This window comes from Grammomys surdaster, unplaced genomic scaffold (genome assembly GCF_004785775.1).
Source record: "Grammomys surdaster isolate TR1022 unplaced genomic scaffold, NIH_TR_1.0 144, whole genome shotgun sequence".
NCBI classification, from domain to species: domain Eukaryota; kingdom Metazoa; phylum Chordata; class Mammalia; order Rodentia; family Muridae; genus Grammomys; species Grammomys surdaster.
In genome coordinates, this window is record NW_021604602.1 from 6388623 (window position 1) to 6413384 (window position 24762).

The window sequence follows — 24762 nt, forward strand, 5'->3', positions numbered from 1 at the left end:
GGGGCAGTACAGGGCTTCAGGGGCAGTACAGGGCTTCAGGGGCAGTACAGGGCTTCAGGGCCACAGGGTGGCTCCATCCTGGGACCTCACAGCCTTGTTTCCCACGTCATAATTATTCTAGGTGCTCCAGTCGTTTCCAGTTTCCCAGCTGCTGTGTGAGAGCCTGGGCCCTTTTGCTCCTGCCTCCCCGCCCACAATTACATACAGGGATAGGGTTTTGCTGGGATATCTCCAAAATGCTTATCTAGGTGAGGGTTTGCTCCCATGAGAGCTCAGAACCAACGACAAGATCCCGATGCCTAATGCTGGCAGCTAACAGGAATCTATCATTTTTTCAGCAGATGTTTTCTGAAATGAAAACATGACCTTTTTGGTGTGGAGGCCAGGCTGTGTAAATTTTTATTCTGTTTTGTTTTTGAGACAGTCAGGCCAAGTCCTCCTAGCTGGCTTGACACTCCGTATGGAGCCTAACCACCATGTCCACATTCGGTCTGTGTAAATTTTATTTTTAGGTTTATTGAATGAACTGTTCCAGGTGTTTTGCTTATTTATTGAAAGCTGGGCATAGGGCACTTCCTGTTCTCTGTTACACTCAGCGTGATAATGACCTAGAACAATTGGTGAAGGGGTGCATTTCCCTTTCTGCTGTGCTGTCAGCTAGGCCAACACTCTGTTGCAGGGTACCTTTGCTGGTGACCATGGCAGGCTGGCTTAAGGCCAGTTGACATTTGACGATGGGACAGAAGACAGCTAAGCATGCTGGAGCCACTCTCAGAAGCACACCACTACTGTACTGGCCTTTGAGCTCCTGGATCTGTTCCTCACAGCTCTCCCAGGGCTTGTCAGCAGGCCGCGCGCCAGCCTCCGTTCTGTCCACTGCCACCCACCAGGTCAAGAGGCTTCTCTCTCTCAGTGTCCTCTGCAGAGCCTTACATCATTATTCCACATGTGCTGTGTGAAAAGGGAGGGCAGCGTTAACTGATGGTGTCTGAGTGTCTGACATAGGAGCTAGAGTGCTGAGTGCCTGTGTGAATGGGTGTGACTTCAGACGAGTTGGCTGCCCTCTGAACTTCTGCTTCTCCATGGGCCTTACCTTTTGATAGGGAAAGTAGGCTCTGGTGGGAGCCAACTAGGCTGCCCCTCTAAAGTTTACAACCTGGTGTGTGTACTCTCCATACTTGTGCAGTCTGTCAAGGCCGGCACTGAACAGTAGGGGCTTCCGGAAGGTGGCAGCCGTCTGTCCATGGGAATTTCTGAAATTACAGGTTGCATCATTGAAGGGAAAGCAGAGGTGAGAGTTGTGCTGGATCTGCCAGTTATGAGGGCATGCATTCTGGATAGATGAGCTAACCCCAGTGCAGGGGAGGAGTCCAAGAGAGGCTTTCTGCTGTAGTCGTCCACATGAATTAGGAGTGCCTCTACTGTTGAGGGGTTGTTTGCAGCATTACACTGTGAATGTAAAGCCTCTTGTCATGCCATGCCCCTGTGGGGTTTGATCTGTCACTGCTCACACTGCTGTGCCCAGTTCCCAGGGCCAGAAGGTAACAGTGAGGGCTGCATACCACAGTGCATGGTAGTGCGGTTTTCTCTGTCAGTTACATGCACAAATTGGCTTAGGGTGACTGTAGTGCATACTTTTGGTTCGTGAGTGAAATTGCTTTGTAATGCATCTGTTCACCACAGTAGCGCCTCCTGAAGGCACTCTTGCTGCTGTCTGTATCTCACCATCACACTCAGCTGTACTTTCTTACCAGGATTACATTTTCTGTTTTGAGTTGCAGTGGAATTTTTCCATTGTACTTTAAGGCTGTAGTTAAAAATTTACTCGTAATCATACTGCTAGAAGCTTTTGTGACCTTAAAATTTTCCACATGTAACGGACTAATAGTGATTGGGGGAAGTGGAGTAGGATCAGGCCAGCAGTGTGGCTTCAACCCTGAGCTCCCTGACAGAGCCCGTCCCAGGGAATCATGGACACCCTTAGAACATGCCCATCTGGTAGAGTCCTGTCCCTGGGCTCAGAGTGATGAGCGCTGGGGCAGCCTGACCTGGTGGACATGCAGAGCCTCGGCTGTGAGCCTTCAGGCTCCGGAGAGCTGGAGGCCTCTCCTAACATGCTCTTTCCCTAAAGGCTGTGCTCTAGCCATGTAGGTTACCTGACCCCATGCTAAGAAATGAGGGTGCTCTAATGGGATCCTGTGGAGGGGTGCAGGTGCTCAGGCAAGTGCCCTTGATAGACATGTCACCAAGCACGAAATGGGAGTCAGGGAACAAAAACGGTGACAGTATCCCCAAAGGCAGTACTTACTGGTCTAAGATGCCAGTCACGCTCTATGCCAGTTAGCAATGGTAGCTGACAATCTCTGCCTAAACCTAAGGACTTGAAGCTCCAGCCTCCATGCCATGGACGGACACTTAGGGTCCCACGTCTCTCTGTCAGTGATTTGTTAGCAGTCCATTTCTTGTGAGGTCTTCCCTTTTTGCATGAGCTTGCATTTCTTTTCTGTCCTGTCCTTTATCATTGTCCTTACTGATGTTGCTTCTAGTGCTGTGTACGAGACCCAGATCCTCATGCATGCACCACCCCAGCTTCTGTTCTTTTTTTAAAAATCACAGTATTTCATTTTTATCATTTTTTGTAAAAGCAGCACGCATCTCGGAAACATGGTCACCAGACCAATTGGGCATCAGGTCCATACCAGTGTGCCCTGACTGCTCTCTGAGATTCGTGTTGGGGAACCCCAGTCCATACCAGTGTGCCCTGACTGCTCTCTGAGATTTGTGTTGGGGAACCCCAGCCAGTTAGGTAAAATGGAAGTGCTTAAGCCCTTGGGGCTGACCCAGTAAAGAGTGTGGGCTTAGCAGAGACCTTTTGAAAGTTCCATGGCAGGATTGGGACTTCTGGTGATTTCTGGTAATGTAATCTTGAGACTATAGCCTGTGGAGGACGTGTGCTCGTGAGCCCTATAGCAGGGCCTGCACAGTGAGCCCTATAGCAGGGTCTGCACAGAGAGCCCTATAGCAGGGCCTGCACAGAGAAGGCTGCCCCTTCTGTCTATCTTGTCTATCTTGAGTGGCATTCATGTCTTGTTTTTGTTAGTTTGGTTTTAAAGACAAGGCACTGATAAAGCAGCTGAAGAGGGAACTGGGTCAGTGGGGCAGAGGTGAGCAAGGTACACAATGGGAGTGGCCGAGCAGACTCCGAGCTAGCCTCCATCCTGTTCCCGAGAGAATGAGATGTTTAAGATACTCACAGGCCATCGTCTGGATTGAGGAAAGCCACAGTGAAGGTGAGCCAGAGCTGCATCCTGCCCACCCAGGAAGTATGCCTTCAAATCCTGTGTTCTGCTGGTCACAGGCTACAGACAATTCCCTGCCCCTGAGCAGCCACAAAAAGGGACAGTGTAGTCAGCGCGTGCCCTACAGTGACAAAGGCAAAGAAAGCTATGAGGACTGAAACTTGTCCTGTGAGTCCTCATCGAGAGGAAGCTGCTGTAGTTGATGCAAAACCTTCAGCCACTCCTGCCATCAGGGGCCAAGAGCTGTGTCACCCTGGTGTGCCCGGGACCTGATACCTGGCACAGAATAGGCTCTCAGCAGGTAGTTACTGAATGAGTGACACCCAAGTGCAGTTCTGGGTTGGGCCACATGCGCTTGCTTCACTGGCCTGGCTGACAGGATAAGTGTGCAGGGCTTGAATGGACCATCACCTTCTTACCAAGAAGCAGACAGGCTTTTTCTGGAAAAGTATACCTTAACTTCTCCATTGTGATAATGTGTTCTCTTTGTCTTCACAGAGACTAATAGACAAGTCACGCGTAACCTGTGTCAGATGGGTTCCCGGCTCGGAAAGCCTTTTCCTAGTAGCCCACTCGAGTGGGAGCATGTACTTGTATAACGTGGAGCACACTTGTGGCACCACAGCCCCCCACTACCAGCTCCTGAAGCAGGGGGAGAGCTTTGCTGTGCACACTTGCAAGAGCAAATCCACGAGGAACCCTCTCCTTAAGTGGACGGTGGGCGAGGGGGCCCTCAACGAGTTTGCTTTCTCCCCAGATGGCAAGTTCTTAGCGTGTGTGAGCCAGGACGGGTTTCTGCGTGTGTTCAACTTTGACTCAGTGGAGCTACACGGTACAATGAAAAGCTACTTTGGGGGCTTGCTTTGTGTGTGCTGGAGCCCAGATGGCAAGTACATTGTGACAGGTGGAGAGGACGACTTGGTGACAGTCTGGTCCTTTCTAGACTGCCGAGTAATAGCTAGAGGCCATGGGCACAAATCATGGGTCAGTGTTGTAGCATTTGATCCCTATACTACTAGCGTAGAAGAAAGCGACCCTATGGAGTTTAGTGGCAGTGACGAGGACTTCCAGGACCTTCTTCATTTTGGCAGAGATCGAGCGAACAGTACACAGTCTAGACTATCCAAACGGAACTCTACAGACAGCCGCCCTGTAAGTGTCACGTATCGGTTTGGTTCAGTGGGCCAGGATACGCAGCTGTGTTTATGGGACCTTACAGAAGACATCCTTTTCCCTCACCAGCCCCTCTCAAGAGCAAGGACACACACAAACGTTATGAATGCCACAAGTCCACCTGCCGGAAGCAATGGCAACAGTGTCACTACACCTGGGAACTCTGTGCCCCCTCCATTGCCACGGTCCAATAGCCTTCCACATTCAGCAGTCTCCAATGCTGGTAGCAAAAGCAGCGTCATGGACGGGGCCATTGCCTCTGGGGTCAGCAAGTTTGCAACTCTGTCGCTACATGACCGGAAGGAGAGACACCACGAGAAAGACCATAAACGAAACCATAGTATGGGACACATTTCCAGCAAGAGCAGTGACAAACTGAACCTAGTTACTAAAGCCAAAACGGACCCAGCTAAAACTCTGGGGACATCCCTGTGTCCTCGGATGGAAGATGTTCCCTTGTTAGAGCCACTGATCTGTAAAAAGATAGCTCATGAAAGACTGACGGTATTGGTTTTTCTTGAAGACTGTATAGTCACTGCTTGTCAGGAGGGATTTATTTGCACATGGGCAAGGCCTGGTAAAGTGGTAAGTTTTAATCCTTAATGCTGCACCAGATCTAGAACCTGACTAGGGAGTGATTTTTATCTCTTGTGGGAGGGGTGGGATGTACAATGAATGTGAATGACACGTCTTAATGTAAATCGAAATGCATCAGAGCCATAATTTTGGATACTGCATGCCATGTAATTCTGAATCATTTGATAATTCACCTTAGAGCATTTAAAAAATATATAATCAGACTAATTGCCAGCCAAGCCAGTCGTCCCTCTGGGTAGATAGAGCCCCAAAGTTAGCATTCCTGTATCAGGCTATCTCAGTTTTAGGGGAATCATGACAGTGTGGAGAATGACATTAAAATGCTAAAGTCAAAATTTATGCTTTAACTGGGATATTTTTTGCGTAACCACTCAACTAGATTGTTGTATACCTGGTCAGTGTCTGTCAGTACAGATGGATATCAATTATCATTTATAGTCCAACTTTTTATCTTAAATTATAAACTATTTAGGAATTTATGAAATTTAACTTAGAACAAAGCGTTCATCAGGGTTGATTGATATTATTTTTACATTGTCTGGCAATCCACAGAAAGAGAAGAGCCTTAATTTTTAAAACCCATTTTAGTCATTTTATGACAATTAAAATTGTTTAATAAACATCTTTTTTCAAAGAAGCAGTTTGTAGAACTCTGATTGAAATTGTGCACTAAAATCTCCACGTGTTCCAGAGCCTGGGCAGTTAAGATGTTCTGTGGCCAAGGACAACAGCCACGGCTTTCAGAAGGCCTCTTGCCACGTCAGTAGATGCACGTAAGCCACGTGTTAGATGCACGTAGCTTAGGTTTTCCCCACCAGCAGAAAGGAGGTTCTGTCTGTTCTGTTGTATGAGGGGGAGGGTCAGGAAGTTGACTGGAAGTCAAGGACAGGCTCCTGGGTTCTGCCTTGTGTGGACTGTTAGGTGTCCAGGCTGCATTGCACCTCCTGGCATGGCGTTTGGGGAAAGCACAGAAGCACACACCCCCTTCATGTTCTTGTACAAGGACTCTCGGAGATAGACGCTCCTGTAGGACTCAGGTCCTGCCCAAGTGCTATCCCTCTATGGCCTGTGTCCTCTCAGGAGCAGTGCTGTGTCAGCTGCTCCTGTGGCAGGAGAAGTGGCAGTTTGCTCTCAGCTGCTTAGGTCCTGCGCAGATGTTGAAGGAATTTCTTTTCAAACACTAGTTTTCTCAGTGGAAGATAGTTCGTTGAGCTGGGTATTTTGTGTCAAAATGATAGTTATTTTATTTCTTAATTTATTTAGAACATTTAGGATTATTTTTCTGTGTTGTACACCTTTGTAATTAACTATAGCAGTACTGATGATTTGTATTGGCTCTGATAGTGAACATGGTTCAGCACTGAAGACTTGGCAAGGCTTTTATGTCTCCCGGGGTCAAGACTCTGGTAGACAGTGCTCAGCTACTGGCTTCCCTCTCCAGAAAGCCAGGCCATGTCCCAAGCCCCTTGGCTTGCTCTTACATGTTCATGGTGGATCCGGGCCCCATCCCTAACCTCCTCCTCCTTGAGAGTGGCTGCTGTCTAATGTGATAGCCACGGGAACGTGCTGCCTGTGAGACCATGGCAGTCTCCAGCGGATCTCGCTGTGTGCCAAGGCATTCCATGTCCCTGAGCAGCTAACTCTTCACAAGGGTGCTCATGGCCCATCTGCCCTGAAAATTGACTCCTTTGTTTATAGGGTTCTGATCTGAGGTAGCAAAGAATGCTGCTGTGTATACTTTCAGGACGGCAGAGGTCAGATTGAGCTGCTGGGTGGGCAGGCTAGAAATGAGACACTCCATGTGCAGTTTCGGAAATTCACTTTCAAATGCTTCTGAGTCATTGAGTATGCAGTTTCCAAATTCAGGACTTTGTGTTTGGCCTAACTAGAGAGTGGCCAGTCATAGGTAAGTAACGTTTATGGTGACACTTATAGTGATCTCTCTGTTTGAGGGTTTCTTTGCTGGCAGGGGACCATTGCATGTGTATCTGTGGACCCAGCACAGATAATGGGCGCTTACAGACTCCCTGCCCGGGTAGCATTCCCAGCCCCGTGAGCTGGGATCAAGGGGAAATTGTTAGGGTGCTGACAGAGTGACTCGAGTCACTTGCTGGTGGGAAGCGGGAGAGGCAGAACAGGGTGGACACTACTTCCTTTAAAGGGGGAAAAAGAGCAGGCCCCGCCCATGTTTTTGGCTGGAGACCTATGAATTCTCTTCTGCATCCCCAGAAAAATGTCACAGTTTGTGATTTGGGGTTCAGTCACTATCTCTTCCAACTTTTGCTGCTAAATGTTGTGTCCTTAGAGATTAACCTGGGAACCCTGTTTGGGTCCTTCGCTGTGTGTGTGTCTTACCCTCCTGGGCTCCCTGCTAGGTTTAGGGTTTGGTAAGAGCCCAGGCCAGCTCTAAAGGGCTGACTTAGCTGCATGACCTGGCCCAGGCTGGGCCCTGCATGGAGGGCGTGGTGCTGCTCCAGACCCACTCTGCCCCCCTGACTGACTCCTGCCCCCCTTTCTTTGACAGCCGGCAGAGCAGTTCTGCAGGCAGGAGGACAGAGTGCAAGGTGTTCTCCAAGACCAGAACTAAAGGTGCGGCAGCTCCAGAAGAGGGTGCAGGTGCTGGAGGGGGGCGGGGCACCCTCCCTCCTGGGCCTGCAGACAGAGGTGTGGGGGGTCATGGGGACACAATTGTCATGGTGGTTCCTGATCTCCAGAGAATGAGGACTAGGGCCACTGTGCCTCTACAGTAGCCCCAGAGAAATCTGGGGAGATGTTTTTAGTTTTCTTAAAACTCTGAGCTTCCTCATCAAAACTTCTTTGAGCATTTTCATGAGCAAGAGTATCTTTGGTAACTAGCTCCTGGAATAAAACAGCTTTTGGCAAGAGGTTCTTACAGGCAGAAGCCCGGTCTACATGGTATAGCCCAGAGTCCTGCTGGGGCCCAGTGAGGGCACCTCTGTACAGGTGGAACCTCCTGCCCATCTGGCTTGCCCAGAAACCAGCTTCACTGTAGCTATCCAGTTTTCCTTTTCTGTGCATGTGGGGCCAGGGATTATGCCAAAGGACCCAACACCTGCCAAACGTGCTGCACTTCTGAGCCGGGTCCCAGCCCTCTGGAGAGGCTTAGAAGTTGTACCTTCTTTCAAAAGCAAATGTTCCAGAGAGACTAGGTGATACCTGCAGCTAGTAGCTTCCACCTCCAAATTAGCCCACGCAGGGTGAAGAACATTAAGTTTGTCCTGGTGGTTGAGTTTAGAAGTGCTCTGGGAGCCCCTGAGATCCAGATGCAGGGGAATGCCATTAGAGAATCCAGAGGTGGAGAGGAGCAGCCACAGTGTCTCAAAGGCACTCCGCAATCAGGTGGTACAAGGGCCTCAGAGCTGCAGTTTCTGGGGAATGTATACACACAGCTCACCCCAGGTGGCCACCAATAGTCACCAATAGTGTTTGTCTGAAACACCCAGGGCACAGCCACTCCTCCACATCCTCCTGTGACGCAGTCTGAATCCTTAATTCTAAACATGACTGGATCTGTGCTAACATAAGTGAGCCTGCCTTAGCACGTGTACCTGCCTGTGTGCAAGGTCCTCTCCCCTCTTGCTAGAGGGAGATGTTTTCTTTGTTGAGCAAGCTCAGAAGTGTGAGGGGTAACAAGACGCGAGACACAGGGCTAGAAAGGATCCTGTGGAACCCAGTGCCACCTGAGGGGAAACTAGGGGCAGAGTTTAATGGTGGCTTTTCCAGTGGCTGATCTTGGGAGTGCAGGCTATGCTGCGGGCAGTCAGGCTGAAGGGCTGCGTGGTCTCTTATGGATCTTGGTTCAGGGCCAGTTGCACCACTGAGGCGTGTGTGTCCACTCTTGAGGTCCCCTTTCCCTTATCCGTGGAGCCTGCACGCACTTCTCTGGGTAGGCCTGCTACTGACTTGAAGACATGGCCTTGGCTGGAGTTTGTTGTCTATCCTGGGAATGCATGGGAGAAGCCACCACAGCCACCATGCCCCGTTTATGTCAGAGCATGCTGCTTGCCTTGGGCTGACTGAACCACCACTAGCTGGCTTACGTTAACAAGGTGCTCATCCAAGTGCTATGTGGTGTCTGTCCCAGGGAGAGATATCAGTGTGGCCCTGGTAAAGCCTGTAGCTCATTGTGGAAAAGCACTTGTATTCAACTGTTACCCTGACACTCGGATCCCAAACTCAGTTGTAAGAAACTCTTCTCACGGAGCAACTGGCCCGTGAGGCAGAGGTTTTCATTCATGCTGCAATTACTACATTATCTTCGTGTCACGGCTCAATTCCTGACTCTTGAGTTAAAAGTATGAAAATCCTGCATTTCAACTTCTGTGTACTTGGGTTTAAAGATTGTTATTAGGTGACATTGTGTAAAGTTGTATGGGTATATTTATCTCAGTGAAAGTCAAGGTAAAACATGTATTCCTTTCTTACGTTTTCATCTGATCTCTACACAACTTGAATAAATTTCCTGAAGAGCCCTCCTGCTGTGAACTACCAGGAAACCGAGCTCCTGATGTTGCAATAACTTATGAAGCTTGAATATCAGTATTGTTATTCATTTCCTGAGAACCATGTTTCTGTTCCATTGCTTTGTCTTTTAGCTGTTCCCTTGTCCCCGTCACAGCAAAAGACTTAGCACATACTTGACTTCTGAAGTACTGGAGGCTGTCCTCTGTATATTGACATTGAATAAACGTGTGAATGCATTGTAAATGTAGATACATTTTAAGTCATTTTCACATCTAAGCTTTACAAAAAGGAATCTCAGTGAGCCAAAAAGGAAAAGCTGTTAAATGCTGTAACATTAAGAGTTAATGTTGTTAATGTTTATAAAACCATGGAAGACCTTCCTGTGGTCCTGTGTCTCTCAGTCAGCTTACTAGACAAATCGCTGACTCTGAGCATCTGAGACTCTGAGCTGCTCCGAATGAGGCACTGGGGTCCTCTGAGTGTGAAAAGGTTTCAATGTAATGTTGATGTTAACTCTCTGAAGGTAGCTGTCTACCAGCTGGCTCTACAGCCGCCTAGCCAGCCTAGTGAGCCAAGGGCACAGTGGGCCTCTGCAGGAGCTCTTCCCTCTCTCAGCTGACTTCCCACCTCACCCCTGCTGGGCTTCTGGGAGAGGGGTGCGGGGGAGAGATGGCCACTGGGATCACCTAGAGCCCAGTGCAGCAAGAGCAGTAGGTGACTCCACTGCATGGGGAGTGTCGGCCATTCATTTTGTCCTGCTCTAAGCAGTGTCCTCAGTGAACTACTTCATCGCTTACCTCTTCTCCAAACACTTCCGTGCAAGAATTGCAGATGGACAGTGTAAACCCACAGGTCCCTGCCCGGGTGACAAGATAAGAGTGAGCTGGCCCAGATACTTCCTCCTCAGGCCCATGCTGCCCCACTCACCATTGTTTCCTGAGACACTGGGCTTTTGCTTAGCTGCCTCTCCTCCAGGCTGGTGCCTGGCAAAGCCTATGCTCTGCCTCTCAGCCCTCACAGATAGCTCCAGGGTGTCGCTTGACTCAGTGGGTGCAGGTTGGGTTGGCTGCAAGTCCTGCAAAGCAGGAGAGACGTTCAAACCTTTAGTTCAAAGTGACCTCCCGATTCCCACCACGGAAGCAGCACAGGGCTTTTTCTCAGCACTAAATAGCGTTAAGGTCCTAATGGCATTTTCAGTTTTGCTTAAAGGAAATCATAACATTTGATTTTTTTAAACACACACACACACACACACACATCTAGTGTGTGCACGGAAAAAAAGGTCATCCTTGTCCCTCCATGTAGGGCTACCTGTGGACATTTGTGGTGTGTTTCAGTTAGTCTGGAGCAGCATGTCTGTCTTGGGGCTGCACTTCTGAAACCAGCCTCTCCTTTAGGGTGGGCTTTGAGCAGCTCCCTGAAAGGATGAGCTTCAGAGGATTTTAGATCCACTTTTCCTCCACGACAAACTTCAGGGCCCAGGATGAGGGCCTTAGCTGGCAAATGTTTTCTAAGTGCACACCCTCTGAGGAGCCTTCAGCCTTGAACTGTTTATTTTCTGTTTTTTTTCTTAGATGTCTGTAAAGAGTGACTATTAACCCTTTTCTCATCAGAGACCAGGTTGTATAACCCCTAGGTGCCACTTTCAGTGTGGCCTGTCAGTGGTAGGTCAAGGGACAAGCCAGCACAGCCAGAGTCCCAGGCCATTGGACTATGAGGCAAGGATGGACACTGAGCTTCCTAAACAGTCTCATTGAGTCTGGGCATGCTGCCCTCTTCCATGGACCTTACACAGACCGTGGCTTTCTGTCCAGGTTCTCTCTGGTGTTTTGGAGGATATGTGATAAACCAATGGATTCTTAAGCTCAGACAGATAAGGGGAACCCAGTAAGGGCTAAGAGCATGTGCAGGTGTCATCACTTGGGATGACACTCATTGTTTGTGCCCCATCTGAAGAGGCATTAATTGCTTAATTCTGTCCTGGCCTCCACCTGAGAGCAGTTACTGGCATGGCCTCAAGGCCAGCTGTCCCTCCGAGCCGAGATAGTATAGAATATACTGGTCACTTTCTCTAAGTTGTCAGGGGCTGTCTGCTTGGCTGGTCTGTGTGTTATTTTGTTTGGAGCTGAGGGATAAATGGCTTTGGACAACTAGGTGGGTGAGAGTTGGGGTGCTCAGCCCCAACCATACCTTATCCTACACTGTTTCCTTGAGGTACCCTCAGATGCTTATGGTCAAAGGTTGCTGAGGTCAGATAGGGAAATGGCAGCTTTCCCACAACCAGAGCTGGAGGCTGATGTGGGCCCAACAGAACTTCAGGACCTAGCCTGACAGTATAGTATAGTGTCTACCCAGTATGATCCATCTCAGCAGTGTCCGCCAGGAAAGGAAAATGGACATGATCTTTGGTGGTTTATAAGTCTTTGTTTTTCTTGTTTTCTTGTGTGTCCTGGTGGGATAGGCTTCATTCTATTGGCTTTGTATTTCTCGTAAATTAGAATCCTATAGAATTTTGTTGTGTGATTTTGAACTGAACTATCCGGCAGTGTTGGCAGCTTTGGTGAGAGCAGAGAGCTTGCTAACCGTTGGTTTAGGGGTTGTCTTTGTTGTAGAGAGCTTTTGCTTGCTGTTTTTGAGGCCTTGTAGGTACTGGGTCGCTCTGGTGCACATACCGGGCAGGCACACAGAAGTTCTTCCTGTGTGATGGTCTCTGAGCCCAGGTCCTAATCTTGACTCATCTGTCCCCAAGCGAAGGAATCAGGATGATGAAGTAAAACAACACCCCACTGAGGGTGGGCGGAGGAGGGCTGTGGAGCCTCCATGTGTCCCCCTCCATGTCCCAGACAGTCTTACACTAAAGCATGGGCTCACCCCTGAAGAAGTGTAGTTTACACTGTCTTCCTTTAGGGATACTGGGGTTTCATACAGGATCTCTTCAGCTCGCAGGCTCAGATTCCTACATGGCTGAAGATGACCTTGGACTCCTTTTTTTTAAGTTCACTGTCACTGTCTTCAGACACACCAGAAGAAGGCATAGGATCCCGTTACAGATTGATGGCTGCTGGGAACAGAACTCACAACCTCTGAAAGAACAGTCAGTGTTCTTAAGCACTGAGCCATCTCTGCAGCCCTGACTTTGGACTCCTGATCCTCTCTCTCCACCTCCCTAGTGCTGGGATTATAGGCCTGTACCACCACACCCGGTGTCACGTTTTCTTTTGAATGTCACCCCCATGTCCCAGTGCCTCCAGTTCATCCTACAAAGCTGCATCTCTAAGAAGTAAACAAGTGTTGTGGTCACTATTCTAATATTTAATAACAAAGCTGGGCAGTTTTCACCTGGCTGTTGCTGCTAGACAGGCTCCGACTAACCCAGGCTGACCCTAATGAGACCTTTCCCTGGTCCACACATTTTTCAGTTTCAGCTTCACACACTCTGCTGGGCATATGAAGCAGCTGAACATGCTGCGTCCCTGCCAGCCCAGGGCCCCAGCAGGCCGGTGTACTCAGGAGCCTGTGACCACAGGGCCAGGAACTGGAGGCCAGGTCTGTTTCTTGTTTCGCTTTCCCAGTAACCAAGACTTTGTTCCTCTCTATGGTGGAGGGTCCCAGGTCCTAGACCACTGCTCCATGGCCAAGGTTGACATTGCAGAAGTGAACCTCCACCAACCAGAACCCAAGTTCCTGACATTTGAGTAGGAATTCTAGAAGGTGAGCGGGAGGCAGATGTAACTTGCTGGTTTAGGAGACTTGCCCTCACCTTGCCTTAGTGGCCAGGACAGTGCCTATGGGGGAGGAGAATGAGGACTGGTTCTCCTTGGCTTCTGACTATCACCACAATTAGGGCCTTGAGCATGTGTTGACTCTGGCTGGGAGTTGTGGTGTTCTACAGCCCACAGATGGGTGACTTAACAAGACACACTAAGTGAGAGTAGGATGTACCACTGTCATTGGGACCCAGAGGCCTGGAGTCCTGCTTGCCTATGTTTGGAAACCCCTTGTCCTCAGAATTGCAAGGAAAAGGGTTGCAGAGACCACCAGGGTGGGCACACTCAACGGGGGAGAGGCAGGCGATTGTCAGACCCTGGATTCCCATGGCAATGAGGATTCACTTGGCCACTGAATACCAAAGATGGGGCCTGTCCAAGTTGCAATGTACAACTCCCAAGCAGTGTACTTCCAAGGCTTTTTTATATACTTGCCTTTAAAAAATACTTTTATTTTGATTATATACTATAAGAAGTTAGGATGTATTCAGTTAAAATTTATTTCACCTGGTTTTTTAAGTAATTATTGTTTAAGGATTGTGCATATCTTATTTGGCTGGTACTATTCCCATTGGCTGGCCATGGCGAGAGGCAACACCCACAGGGACAGGGCCGGCCGACTCTGTTTGCAGTGCTGCCTAGGCACAGAAAATTGGTTCCATACTCAAGTAGCTGCTGCATGTGTGCTGTCCTCACCCTGGGGCTGGGTGGGCCAGAGCTGTCGTGTCCTGCACTGTGTGCAGCAGCCTTCCCACACGGGCTTGATGGGTTTGCAGGGAGTGTGAGGGGCATGGCTCTTTGATGCATTCATTATCTGGGCAGGGGTTTGAGGAGAAGAGCTCCTACAGATGCAGAGCAGGGGCCGTTGCTGCACTCCATCTATTCTTGCCTCTCAGTTTTGTCTAGACCAAGAAATAGACCACAGGCCAAATGGCTTGTAATGGGCCAGCTTTTCCCTAGCCCCCTCCCAATACAGCCTGGGGTGCAGCTGATGACCCAGTCACAGCTGTCAGCCCTCATTCCTGCACTAAAAGTCTATGAACATGTAGCAGTGTTTTCTTAGCATTAAATGTTGCCATTTGTAAATACTACTCAACAAGTAAAGCATTCTTCTGGGACAGCTAAGAGATGTTTAGTTCCATGGAACCCGGTTTTTAATTCTAATGCTGCTCTACTGTACCCTTCACATTCCTAAGAAATGAGCACCACACTCTGATGGAACCGCACACAGCCCACGAGTGAGTGCCCTTGGCTCTGAGCTCGCTTAGGCTCGCTGTGGTAGCCAGTGTGGGGAGCTCCTCCTCCCTTTACCCATGGCAGCTGCAGGAATCCCCAGCAGGGCCTGTCTCCCCTTCTGCACCTGCAGCGCCCATCCACCGGCCAAAGTAAAGCTTGGGGTGCTGCCTCAACGAGAGCACATGTGCCCCAGGAGGAGATGCCTTTTAAAAAGTGCCACTAGACTGTCCTTGGAGGACCACCTGGCTCAGAGAGCCTGCTCTGAACCTGGCAAACTTGAGGTGGAGCTGGCGACCCTGTCCTCAGCTACACTGTCTAAGCCACACCCTCTCCTAAAGGCTCTGATGTCCTCTGCAAACACCTCCACTTTCCTTCTAGCTGTTGCTGAGGCAGAATCTCAATCCAGGCACAGTGCAATGCTCTGAGAGGAATTAGGCGAACAGGGAGTGTGTTGAAGCCTGGCTTCCAGCCCTGGGAAAGGCATGCGAGAATGCTGACGAGGGTGAGCGCCAGGCTCGCTGCGCTGCCCTGTGTCTTGCTGGAATAATGTAAACTGCTTTGTTCACAGGGCTTGTTGTCATCCCCAAACCAGGCCAGTTCTCCAGGTGGGACTGTAGTGTAGCAGCTGACTGCTGCTCCCAGGCTCCCCCGGACACGAGTGGACTGAGGGAGTGACAGACGACAACGGAGCCAAGAGCTGCGCTGGAGCCACAGGCAGGCGGCAGGCGGCAGCGGCCTGCAGGGCTGTGCGGAGCTGCTAAACCCAAAGAGTTGTTGCCATTTCTAAGTCGGTCTGTTGGGGGTGCAGTAAAAACTGAGAAATGGAGGCTTCTTGCTTTTTACTCAAAACTCAGTGTAACTAAATCCATACATATAATATATATATATACATATATACATAGTGTAAAGTGTTTCCTGAACAGGAAACCTTAAATCGAGCTGTTCTAAATAGCACTTGGCTCTGGTTTTGCACTGATGTGTTTTATACTTCAGGTGGTCATTGGACAGCCTGGGATGCACTCATGGAGACAGTTGTCACCTTCTGACTTAAGCACGTGCTGCAGACAAGACAGATGCTGCAATCATAGACCTAAAAAATTGTTTGCACTTAAAATAGTTTAATGCTAATAGAGAATGACTTTGAATATGGGGGTGGCGGACTCCCGGCCTCCACAGTATGGAGTGGAGACTCCCCTTTTTATCTGTTAACATTTATTTTAGTACTGTTGTTTCCAATGCAATCAAGTCTGTATTCTATGTGTAAATAATGTAATTCTGAAATGGGGGATAGTCACTCCCACTAGTAATTTTCATCATTTAAGAGTGATATTTCTAATTCACAAAAACATTAATATTAAAATTATCTTGAATATACTATTTGTTTATCCTTTTTTAACTTAAATTGTATGGTTCTTTTTGTTTGTTTTGGCCTCATTCCTTGGTTGGTATTGAAGTACTTCATTCTTTGTGTAGCACATTCCTTGATCCCGCCTGTCAGTCTGACTATTAAAAACACGCCTTGGTGGAGAATTCCTGGCTCTGGGCCAAGTCCACACACCCTGGGGCTGCCCAGGAATGGGGACTCTGGTAGTAGGCACATAGCCTTTTCCTTATGGCTGAGAGGCCACCTGCTGTCCTTGAAAGCTGAGACCACATAACTGTAGTCAACAGCAACACCCAGACTGAGTTAGCGCAGACATCAGTCACATGGGGCTGCCAGAGGGTTGGCATCAGCAGGCTTGTGTCTTCCTGTGCAGGTGGAATTCCTTGCTCACCTGTAGCTGGCGGATTTCCAAGCAAGAGGACCCCCTTTCTCAGCTTTTAAAGACTCACACACGGCTGGGCCCTTGAAGGCTTTATGTGAGGGAGACTAAGCCACAAGGTATCTGAAACATTTCTCCAAATGCGCTCATTAAACCGAGGCGCGTGGAAGGAGTGCGGGGCTCTTGCTAGCCGGGCTGCATTTTTAACTGCTGTGGCTGCCACAGATCCTGCTACTGTGCGGTTCACCAATGCAAAGGCCAAGTCTGTCTTCATTCACTGCAGGTCCCTGGCTCCCAGGCTGGGCAAGCCACCTATTTCTGCTGATGCCTGCAAGGGCCTCCTCTAGCCTTGCCTCAGCCTTGGAGAGGTGCAACACAGGACGCTAAGACTCACACTTTCTTCCTGTTTGTTCTGTAGTGTTGTTTTGACAGGCCTTGGCTAGCCTGAAACTCACAGTGTAGCTTAGATTACTTCAGAATGGACAGTCATTCTCCCTCAGCCTACCAAGTCTCAGTGCATGGATTTCAGGCGTATACCATTGTGCCTCACTGAAGACTCAGTGTATGCGTATGGAAGTTAGCGGACACTCAAGGGAGTTGTTTCTTTCCTTCTACCATATGGGTTCTGGTAGTCAAGTTAGGTCATGAGGGTTGGTAGCATTGAGTCCGCTCATGGTGCAAGTAAAACAATTTATAAATCACATGCTCAGATCGTATTAGAGGAAAGTATTGGCACATTTTGCAGTCTGGTGTCCCTGTCATCTTGAAGCATTGATCACACAGAAAAACTCAGTGCTTTGAGTCCAAACACCCACAAGAAAGTGATTAGGAACTGCCCTCGAAACCCAAGCCTGTAGCACGGAGCCCAGTGACCTTCCAGAGCGGCTCTGTCCTAGATGCTCCCATCTGTAGGAAGTGACAGGTGGCCACCAGGGCAGCAAGTACTTGTGTGAAACTTCAGCGCCATTTAAAGAGATGCTCCAATTGTATCCCACAGCTCTTGCTAACCACTACTCAGGGGCCTTGGTCCCTGCCTCAGCCAGTCTGTGTCGCCCAATGTCTTCATTGGACCTGCTGTGTCCCAGTTTACCTTAGAGGACTTTGCCTGACAATTTTTTGGCTCTGTTTCTAAGATTAGTCCCTAGCCACGTGGTCTGAGACGCCTTCTATATGGTTCTATAGCTGCCCCAACACCACGGACACCCGGCATGCCGCAGGTCCTGGAGCCATAGGAAGTGACAGTCAGCTCACTTACCTGGTACTGTAGGACTTGACAAGTGCCACTCTGAGGGTCTGAGGTAGAGGAAACACGGCATCCTAGTGTCTACAGACATGTTAGGACTTCAGGGAATGGTGAGACTCTTGGCCTTTCCATGTAGATTGCTGTGGTGACAGTTAAGACACAGGGAGAAGTTGGTGTACTAGGCAGGTATGCCAGGCCCACAGGAGGCAGAGAAAGCCGAGAGGTTTCTTCTTGGGTCCTTGATGCAACTTTTCCAAGGTCTGCTACCCATGCTCAGCCCAGCTTGCCAGTTGCAGGTCCTCCTTTGGGTATTCCTGTCAGGACCACTCTGCTGCTTCCATCTCTGGGCCCTTTCTGTGCTCGCCTGGCTGCAAGCCTATTGGACTGAGACTCCTAAACCAACAGCAAAGGCAGGCCAGGCCTCCCTGCAGACTCTCTCCACCATGCCAGGGCACACGAGACTGTCACATGAATGCAGAAGACACCCACCGGACCCTGGCTCTGCCCGTGCTAAGCCTCATCTCCAGTCTCTAACCTGCCTGTGCTGGACACCCATCCCACAGTGCTCCATGACCGTACTGCCCTCTGCTGTCCCATGTCATCCTATGGCATCACTGCCCCAACTCGTCTGGTGGCCTGAAACTTGGGTCAGTAGAGTCCTGAAGGAAGGGTCAGAGATTTGAGACTCAACACTTACTTCCCTGTTAAGTTTTGCTTTTTAAATGGTGTAAATTTGAAAAGGTAAAAAAGAAGGTATAGTATACTCAATTCCTTTGTTCCCCAGAGCTGAACAGAGGCTAGGCTACTGCTAAGAGTGCTTACCCAGAGTGCATGGGGCCCCAGATTCGACCGTCAGCACGGCAAAAGCAAAAACAAACCCTAAGGAGCTTAGGAGGGTCTTGTCCTGAAGTCCAGCTACCCTGAGTCCACTCAGTGCTGTTCTTTTACAGTGTTTCCATCCCTTCACTGTAGTGAAACAGAAAGAGAGAGAACGCACTGTGTGCTGGTGTGTGCACCCATGTGCATAAGAGGACACCTAGTGTGCCATTTACTGTTTTCCGCCCCGTTGAGTCCCGTGGGACAGTCTCTCACTGAACCTGGAGCTTGCTGGGTTTTGGTATACTGCGGCCTGAAAGCTCCAGAGACCCTCTGTCTTTTCCCATCCTGTACTATTCCCTGCTCCAGTGGTGGGGTTATGGGGATCTAACAGTACCCAGCTTTTACATGGACTCCATGGATCCTGATTCACATCCTCTTCTGATGCAGTAAGCATCTTACCCACATCCTATCTCCCTAGCCCAGTCTCTTTTTCCCCTGGCACAAGGTGCCCAACTTTCCTACTTGCTCCAAGCAACACCACTGGCAATCAGACAACTGGCTGTGCATCTCTAAGGGAGCCTAGGCACTGGCAGCCTAGACAACGTGGCCACCACTTGAAGTTGAGAAGCACTCGGACATCAGGCCCCTCCCCCCATCTGCAGCTCAGGAAGGTGAACACAAAGGAGTGGATCCAAACACATCTCAGTGGAGACTGTTCTGATGAGATCCTGTGACAGTGCCTTAGTGGAATGCAGTCCCCACCAGCATTCCTATGAGGTACCACAGCCACAAAGCCTCGACCCCTGCCAGTCCTGTCAGGAAAACCGTCCCGTGCAGCATGCACAACCACCTCTCAACCAATCCTACGTCACTCAGCACAGATTCTGGTCTATTACTTGTCTGAGGCAAGGCTACTCACTATGTAGCCCAGGCTGGGCTCTTCCTCCTCTGCCTCTCCAGTGCTAGAGTGACAGGCATGAGCTACCACGCCCCTCTTATCTGTTCATTCATCTAAAGTCACCTCAGATCCTTAAATAAGAAAATGAAAAAACCCTTGAATGAGGTGGTTTTACAAATATATTAAACTGAAACATCCAGTACAGGTGCTTTGGAGTTGCAAACACATGAGGCTCCAGGTTGTGGAGAGACAGGCTGCAAGGCAGCATGTCCTGGGCCATCAAGCATCAGAGGAGTGCCAGCACGTGGGGCCTCCTTTGGCCCATCCACTCTCAGCTGCAGAGGCCTAAGCCTGCCATGGTGCCAGGCAGCCCTTGCTCTCCAGGAGGACGACCTGGTGGCATGCTGTTCAGTATTCGCCCCCTTTCCTGTTGATCGTGGGCAGGTGATAGTGTTTCAGGTGAGGTTTGATGTCCTTCTGCGTGTCTGTCTGGTGAAGAAGAACCATAGACACTGAGTGGAGGCCGAGGCCAGGCCCGAGAGCAGCCCCACAGAGAAGCTAGAGACGTACTACCTTCTTGTTCACAACAGCACACTTCAGGGGTCTCAACACAGGGACTCTTCCATTCGCTCCTGTGCCCAACACTGACCGCAGTGCAGGGCTAGAACACGATGACAGTTTGGTCATTCCAGACAGCCTGAGTTTGGGAAGCTCCATCAAGCTGGTTGGCCCTTGTCGCCTGCCATGGCCCTCCTCTTGCTTCAGGGACTGCTTCTTGAAACAGAACACTGATCAGTTACCCCTCAGGAATTAGGTCAAGCAAAGGAAGCTCTTTTGCCTATCAGACTTGGGTGAGACTATGGTATGGTGCACAGACACCCGATTGTGGTGGCAGCCTCCCCACAACTCACAAGCGAAAGCAGGCCTCCCATGAAGCCTCTTGTACTGCACAGACCCTACTAAGTGCTGGCCTCGATGCAGCTTTGCAGCCGAGCTCAGGCCAACTCACGGTGCGGTGGTCAGGAAGATCAGGCTTAAGGCATGGACCAGGGCTGTGGGCCACCGCAGCTCTAACTGGGCTTCCCAGCCCAGTGACCCCAGCAGGCTTTTTGTTCAGATTCAGGGTAAAAATGTTTCTGCATTTGTTTGTGTTTGAGATAAGGTCTCACTGTGTAGCCCTGACTGGCTTGAAACTCACCATGTAGACCAAGATCTCCCTGCCTCTGCCTCCCAAGTGCCGGGATTAAAGGCGTGTGCTGTCATGCCCAATTGTTTCTGCATTTTTTAAGTATTAAAAAACCCTCAACCCTAGCATGTGAAGAGAATGTGGAACACATAGTTGGTGTGCAACTCTGTGGAAAATGGCTCTGCCACCTTAGGTCCCTTCATCAAAGGTGTGGCACATACCACAGCTAGGAGGGAGACAGGTCACCTTGGATGTGACTGCACTCTTGGGGCAGGGCACCATGGAGGGGACCAGCAGACAAGCTTGAGGCACAGTGTGGCTGAGAGGGCAGTGTGGAGGCATCTCTGGTAATGGGAGCTGAGGGAGCTGCACCCCCTGGAGGAGAGGGAGTTGGCACTACACAAGTGCACCCCCTGCAGTGCGTCCGTCTGTCGGATCGTCCACCTCAGACAGAGACTGTAGTAAAGGTGGGAGGGACAACTGACTGGTAGGTAGCTAAAAAAATGAACACTGTACAGGCAGAGTCTGGATGCTAGCCCAAAGCTGTACACTGGCAGAACTAAGCTAATGGGTACCACATGTCAGGATGCAAGAGGATAGGCGAAGAGATGGCGAAAGTGTACAGTGAAGCTGGCATGTCTGACCAGGAAGCATGCGCAGTCCTGTTAGCCATGCTGCTTGCTGTTCCTCCTTGGCTTACCATGCTCACCAACTATGGCTAGCGGCTACTGTGGCTTCTCAGTACCTCCTGACAGGCTCATTCTCAGGAGACAAAAGGTTTTGACAGGGTCATCAGGTCAGATATCATGAATAGATCCCCTCTCTGGGCTGGCTTACATGTAATGTCAGCCATGGGTCTATAGCTAGTAAGGCAGAAAAGGACCTGAGCAGTTAGATCTAAGTCCCATAGGGCAATCAGAACATTCCTAAGCTAAGACCATAGTAGCACGGTATTGTTCAGGCCTCAGCTGACACGATGCCCTCTGGGACAAGTGTGACACCACTCTCCACAACCTTGTGGGTGGCCTTCTCAGACACAAGTACCTGAAAGCCTCCAATATCTACCCAGTTCACTCATTTCTGCTCATACCTGCTTTCTGCCCTCCTTTGAGAATGACCAGTTGTGACTGGATGATTCTGGCACCATGGAGTACTTGGGGCAGAAAGTTCTTCTGTGCTTGGCCAGGATCTGTGTCTCAGCTGCCCTGCAGGGGAGGAAAGGAACGTGACCACCTCCACTAATGGCCCCAGAGCGTAGCTGCTTCCTTATCTACAATCTGCCCTTAGAGTAGCCATTCCTGCTTCTTCCCACATGAGCTAGAAGCGGCCTTCTCTTCCTTCCCTTTCTGTAACCATCCAACCTTGTCTAGACTGGGAGCAAAGGGAATCTTAACATGCAGTAGTTTACGTGCCTTCCTGGGACCAACAAACAGTCCAAGCTGGGAGTGTGTGCTGTTGGATGCCCTTGGCAAGGACCTCCCACCGAGCACTTCAGACACTTCTAGAGCTAGGTGACATACATGCCACTTGAACACCAGTGTTCTCACGCTGTTCATCCGGATCTGTGACAGGCTCTTCCAGGGAAGTGTGGAGACCCACCACTGAGTAGCAGCAGCCACACAGCCCTTTCTCCCTGGACCAGGAAGCGGCTAACTGCCTCATTTGGGAAGGTCATTAGAGGAGGTGGCCATATCACAGAAGGTCCCAGAAGGCAATGGTCACTGTCAGGCCAGGCTGTCCCTTGTCCCATGGGTCTCATAAACCAAGACTTCCCACTCCTTACTAGGCAATCTACTAGAAATCCTACCTCTGAACCTGGAAATAGGGGTGCTGAAGGGCTTGGTGAGCCGCGATCCGTTCATCAGGGTCATAAGCCACCATTGCATGCAGGAGGGAGAGGCATTGCGGGGACAAATTGGTTGTCAGTAGAGGAATTCCTGATCCCTTTTTAAAAGGAAAATCAAAACTCATAGCTCTCGACCTGTATTGAAAGCCCAATGATAACAGATCATCATGCCATTGAGAGTACTGGTGGTCACCCCCTACTCTAAGGGACCCACAATGAGGGTGAGAGTTCACAGCCTGAGAAGGGAGCTAGTCAGGCTGGGTGCGGTGGAAGCCTGTCATCATGTGATACAGAGGTAAGAATCAGGGATGCAAGGCCAGCCTAGGCTACACAGAGTCAGAGGCAACCTAGACTTTAAAGGGGGGTTGGAGGTAAGGGATAAGAGAGCATGCAATCCCTGAGCTCCAGAGAGGATCCTCTGATGCCAATGGCTCTGGGACATCCCAGTCATCAGCACGGGCCCAGTGCTAGCTACAGCACATCCCAGTCATCAGCACGGGCCCAGTGCTAGCTACAGCACATCCCAGTCATCAGCACGGGTCCAATGCTAGCTACAACACATGGCTTGGAGCCAGCAGGGAAACTGAGCAAGGGGGGACTTTCTGCAGATCCTGTTCAACTTTGCTGTAAACTAAAACTATTCCAAAAAACCTCCAGTAAGCAGGGATGTGTATGCTATCAATGTACAAAGACTCGCTTGTCTGTGAGAGCAGAAACCTGGCCTTCCTGTGTGACTACAACTAAAGGTGGAGGAGAAAAGAAGGCAGGGGCTTCTCTGCTGACCTTCCTGAAACCTGGGACTTCTGGGAGACCTCGCCCAGCATGTCCCCCACTCCCTGCAGGCCTCAGCTTCATCTATCATCAAAACAAAACTGCAACAGGGCTGCAAGGTCTGGACATCAGTTACCCTCTGACTACTGGTTGGCAGCCCAAGAAGCCATCACAGACAGCCACTCTGACCCAAGTCACAGTTCTGACCCAAGCAGACTGAAGTCCCATATAAATGCTTTGGGGTAAAAACCCAACACCAGGCTTTCCAAGAGACTATGAGAGCTTTTTGTGACTCAAGGATGAGGACACCTCTCTAAGCCCTCCCCCAAAGTGATGGCTGGCCCCCCTTTTACAGAAGCCCAATTGGGTGAGTGGCCCAGAAAAATGCCAGGGGGGCCATGGAGGTCATGGAAACAGTGTCTCTGTCCTAGCCCCTGCCCTGCTGTAGAAAGGCTGGGCCCAAGACCGTGAGTCTACCCAGCCCCCCAGGACACATTACACTTACTGTTTGAACTTAGTGAGGGTCTTCTGACAAGGTGTGCCGATGACATCATGGATTTTTGAGATCTGGTCCAGTTCATTCACACCAGGAAACAGGGGCTGCAGGCTGCAAGGGCACAGGGGTGCCGCAGTAAGGCCGGGCCGGCCCACAGGCTCAGTCCGCAGAGAGGAGCCTGATCCACAGCAGCCTCCGGCCTGGAGACAGACACTGTTCTCTTTATTTGGCTTGGGCGTTCCCTATGGCCCCGAGTATTCCTTTTCTTTTGTTTTTTTTAAAAGATGTGTTTAAACGTCAATGATTTATTATTCTTTAAATTATGTATGGGTCTTTTGCCTGCATGTATACCTGTGCACCGTGTGCCTTCCAGACGCTCAGGGAAGCCCTGAAGAAGACATCAAATCCCTTCGAACTAGAATTATGGATTGTTGTGAGCCATCATGTGGGTGCTAGAAACTGAACACAGGTCCTTTGGGAGGGTAGCCAGTGCTCTTAACCTCATCTCTCTAGCCTCCTAAGTATTTCTTAGGAGACCATCAATTGACTGTTCTAGAACAGTCAGAGCTACACAGAGAGACCCCTGTCTTGGAAAAAAAATTAGACCTATGTGAATATAACCCAATCTACGTTTGGGGCCACAACAAAAACTTGAGATACAACTCTGGTTGTTGGACTGACTCCTTAGCTTCATGACCAAAGGGGGTGCTGTGAGCGAGAGAGCAGGAGCAGCCCTGCAGGAGACAGTGTGCAGAGCCCAGGCGGTTTACTAGGGGCTCGCCTGAAGCTTCCTGGCACCGCGCTCAGACAGTATTGGCTGCTGTGCTCTCACCTGTATGTCCTTTAATATGCTTCCAAACTAACTCACGAATCTCAGCATGTGACAGAACTTTCCATTGTCACAGCCTCAGTAAAGTCACCACTGGGCTTTCCAGACGACATCACTAGTACCCAAGCACTAGTGACAAAGACGACCTGAAGTGCATGGGCACACCATGGCTCCACAGCAGTCATTGGGCAGGTGGGAATGGGTGACCCCTAGGTCCCCACCTGTGCTGTTACTTCCATTGAAGATCCACTGTGAGCAATGGTGGTCATCCTCTCCCCTCCCTTGGCCTGCTTAAGGGGGACAGCACTCACCTCTGAGTGCAACAAACCCTCATGCTGTTCTCAGCCACTGTTA

At 50.0% G+C, this 24762-nt stretch overlaps 2 protein-coding genes across 6 annotated transcripts in view; one reads left to right on the forward strand and one right to left on the reverse strand.

The window, feature by feature from the left end:
* The window catches only part of Wdr20 (WD repeat domain 20), a 78029-nt gene that overhangs the window by 51807 nt on the left and 1460 nt on the right, over positions 1-24762 (forward strand). For 2 of the 5 annotated variants that reach the window (XM_028764419.1, XM_028764422.1), the window contains exons 3-5: positions 3798-5057; positions 7594-7658; positions 15126-15931. The exons of 1 other annotated variant lie outside the window; for it this stretch is intronic. In XM_028764419.1, the coding sequence (XP_028620252.1) occupies positions 3798-5057; positions 7594-7656 (1323 nt within the window). In that variant the 3' untranslated portion in view covers positions 7657-7658; positions 15126-15931. Of the gene's footprint in view, positions 1-3797; positions 5058-7593; positions 7659-15125; positions 15960-24762 lie in introns of those variants that run through there. 2 more of the 5 variants (XM_028764420.1, XM_028764423.1) reach the window with 2 other exon arrangements.
* Positions 19442-24762, reverse strand: part of Mok (MOK protein kinase) — a 33158-nt gene continuing 27837 nt past the window's right edge. The window contains exons 8-12 of the mRNA XM_028764425.1: positions 23589-23690; positions 22274-22447; positions 21557-21671; positions 19854-20054; positions 19442-19769 (exon numbers count right to left, since the gene is read on the reverse strand). Coding sequence (XP_028620258.1) covers positions 19689-19769; positions 19854-20054; positions 21557-21671; positions 22274-22447; positions 23589-23690 — 673 coding nt within the window. The 3' untranslated portion in view covers positions 19442-19688. The remainder of the gene's footprint in view (positions 19770-19853; positions 20055-21556; positions 21672-22273; positions 22448-23588; positions 23691-24762) is intronic.